The sequence below is a fragment of the Olea europaea genome, unplaced genomic scaffold, assembly GCF_002742605.1.
Source record: "Olea europaea var. sylvestris unplaced genomic scaffold, O_europaea_v1 scaffold2350, whole genome shotgun sequence".
In the NCBI taxonomy this organism is placed as follows: domain Eukaryota; kingdom Viridiplantae; phylum Streptophyta; class Magnoliopsida; order Lamiales; family Oleaceae; genus Olea; species Olea europaea.
Window position 1 is genome coordinate 14,882 of NW_019241622.1, and position 2,709 is coordinate 17,590.

The window sequence follows — 2,709 nt, forward strand, 5'->3', positions numbered from 1 at the left end:
CTTAAAACGAATTTGCTGCCTTCAATGGTGCTAAAGGCGTCCAGCAATCGTTTTCCAGGATCGAACGAATTTTCGTCTCCTACAGAAGCAGCACTGTAATCTGCAGGAGTTCCAACGAACTCAACAAAGTATGTTTTACTTCAAGACAATATCAGAACGAGAAAGAGGGAATGAAATTCAAAGCACAGAAAGTTTGCAATGAATTCTGGTGGAGAGGCAGGCTATTTATAGACTTGTTTGTGGTCATTCGAACAGTCATCACCTTTCAGACAAACCTCAAAAATCCGAACAGACATGCTGTTCTTAAAAGTCGCGTCTGTTAAGTCGGTTAACCGTCGGCTAACAGTCGACTGTTTGGTCGGTAAACAGATGACTGTTAAAAGAAAAAAAACACCCGGAATAAGTCAAAATTTAAATTTCATAATGTACCCAAGAATTTGATTATTTACAATTTGACCCAAAATTTTAAATAAATTTTGTCCAAAAAAGTTAATATAATGCAAAGGTCCACCAGCACCCGAACCGGATTGAACTCGGACTCGGACACGGGCACGTGCTCGTGCCGGCCGGTCGGACGGATGGCGGCGGTGCGCGCGTGTAGGTTTATGACCGAACCCAATAGGATATAGGTTTTCCCCCTTCCAAAGACTATTAGTACCCCTTGGGGCCCAATCCAATTCCAAACTTCCACCTTATAAACCACACCAAAATTCCAAACCCAAGTTTCCTAACTTTCCTATGTGGGATAAGTATTTGGAAAATCAAATTCTTCCATAATACTTAGTTTATGTGGGTTACTTTAACACTTAATATTTCATTCTATTTTAAATGATTTTCGACAAATAAATATATCACGTTAATCATCTTGCAGAGTAGAACGTGAATATGCTAGGTCCCATATTAATTAAAAGGTGGGTTCCACTGAAATTTGGGCTTAAAGTTGACCCATTTCATAACCATTTTTCCAACATAAACCATATAGAATTCAAGTTTCCATCAAGTAGCTTTTCAATTGCACCTGCAACGGCATCGAAGAGGAATTTGCGTGCATCCTCGGCATTTGACAAGATCTTGGAACAGTCTAAAACGGCTTTCTCGATAGTATTACTCAATAAAGGAACCAAGTGTTCAAAGTCTAAGCTCTTGGTTTCCTCTGCACTGCATTCTACCAATCCCTGAGATGCTAAGTTTCCACAAGAATATTTCGACAGAGGTGGAACTGTTCTTTCACGAAAGTTAATTGCTTACGCTATGAGGCAAGCCCGCGATTTCCCATGTTTTACGCGATCACAGCGCATGAGAGCCTCCGACAAAAAAGAAGAGACAACCAGAACCCTCGAGGGTGGACGATCACTTTTTCCATACAAGTGACTCACCCTGGCTCTTAAATTTGCTATCTCCTTCTTACTGAACAAAATCCTCTTAGTCACAAAGGTAGGATCCCTAGTCCTTGAGGTTTCAGAATCAATCTCACCTAAATTCTCAACCTGCAGAAAGTTCAATGGAGAGTCAAATTTTGGAATAATGGGTTCAGTACTATTGTCTCCTCTAATCGCCTTTGCCCATGCAGATAAGAATGTGCCTAGTGAGGATGTGTCGATAACCCTATGTGAAATGGCCGTAGCAATAGTTACTCCACCACATTTAAATTTGCTTATTTGAATCGACAGAATTGGATCTGAGGCTTCATCAGCTGCACCAACTTCGACCGGAAGAAGATCATTTAACTCCATAGGCTGGACTTCTGAGCCTATAATATCAAGAAGATCGCAATCGACTTTAGCTTCTACATATTCAGCACCTTGGTCGCTACAATCGACGGATTGATTCTCCTTGATATATCTTCCAGCAAAAGGATAAAATTGTGGCAATATTGGAGCCAGTGATTTTTCCAAATTGTTTACATTTCCAATGTTATCACTTGATGGATGGTAAAGAAGTCCAACCACGTACATAGTTGGACTAAGCGCATGATATCTTGTATGTACGGAGATTATCGAGAGTTGGTGTGCTTGGTTTTATAATCTTTCTGCTCACAACCTCAACCTTCATAATTTTCAACACTGTATATCAATACCTCTTTGAAACCTAATGCAAAAAAAAAAAAGGAACAATAAAAACAATAAAAACGAAATATTAGTATATAGATCAAAAAAACAATTAATCTAGTTGTAGAAAACTAGTTCACAAAATCGTGGCATTTGATTTCAAATGATTTGAAAAAGTATATCTGAAATGATTGGTATATATATTGTTTTGTAAACTAACTTTGTCAACCAACTTTGTAAAAGCAGCATGACTTGTGAAAAAAGGAGTGATTTATATAGAATTGATGACCGAACAATTTCAATTGCATTTACACTAAGACAACCCGTCACGAATCACTCTAATGGAGGTGCATCGATGATCGATGCGCTGGACCCACCGTCAAGGCAGACTTTGATATTTGACTATAATGAATTTAATAAAAAAAAATAGACAAAACTAGCACTAAATTTCCAGAATATTGAAAGCTGGCACCAATTTCACTATCTCCAAAATTATTGACAAAAAGAGCAGTTTCTGGGCAGAATTTCAACAGTAGCACCAGTATATGAATTTTGCACAGAAATGAGTTAGAAATACTAAAATCAAACCTCAAATCCTTATCTCACTCTGATACATCATAAATCTAGTGTTTGATATCGGGTATACACATAATAAATTTAA

The 2,709-nt window shown here is 38.0% G+C and overlaps 1 protein-coding gene across 1 annotated transcript; it reads right to left on the reverse strand.

The window, feature by feature from the left end:
• Nucleotides 1-950: 950 nt before the first annotated feature.
• LOC111381657 (pelargonidin 3-O-(6-caffeoylglucoside) 5-O-(6-O-malonylglucoside) 4'''-malonyltransferase-like) lies at nucleotides 951-1,955 on the reverse strand. The gene is made up of 2 exons (XM_023005458.1): nucleotides 1,249-1,955; nucleotides 951-1,158 (listed from the first exon to the last, which is right to left on the reverse strand). The coding sequence occupies exons 1-2, from the start codon at nucleotides 1,953-1,955 to the stop codon at nucleotides 951-953; spliced, it is 915 nt and encodes a 304-aa protein (XP_022861226.1).
• Nucleotides 1,956-2,709: the final 754 nt, after the last annotated feature.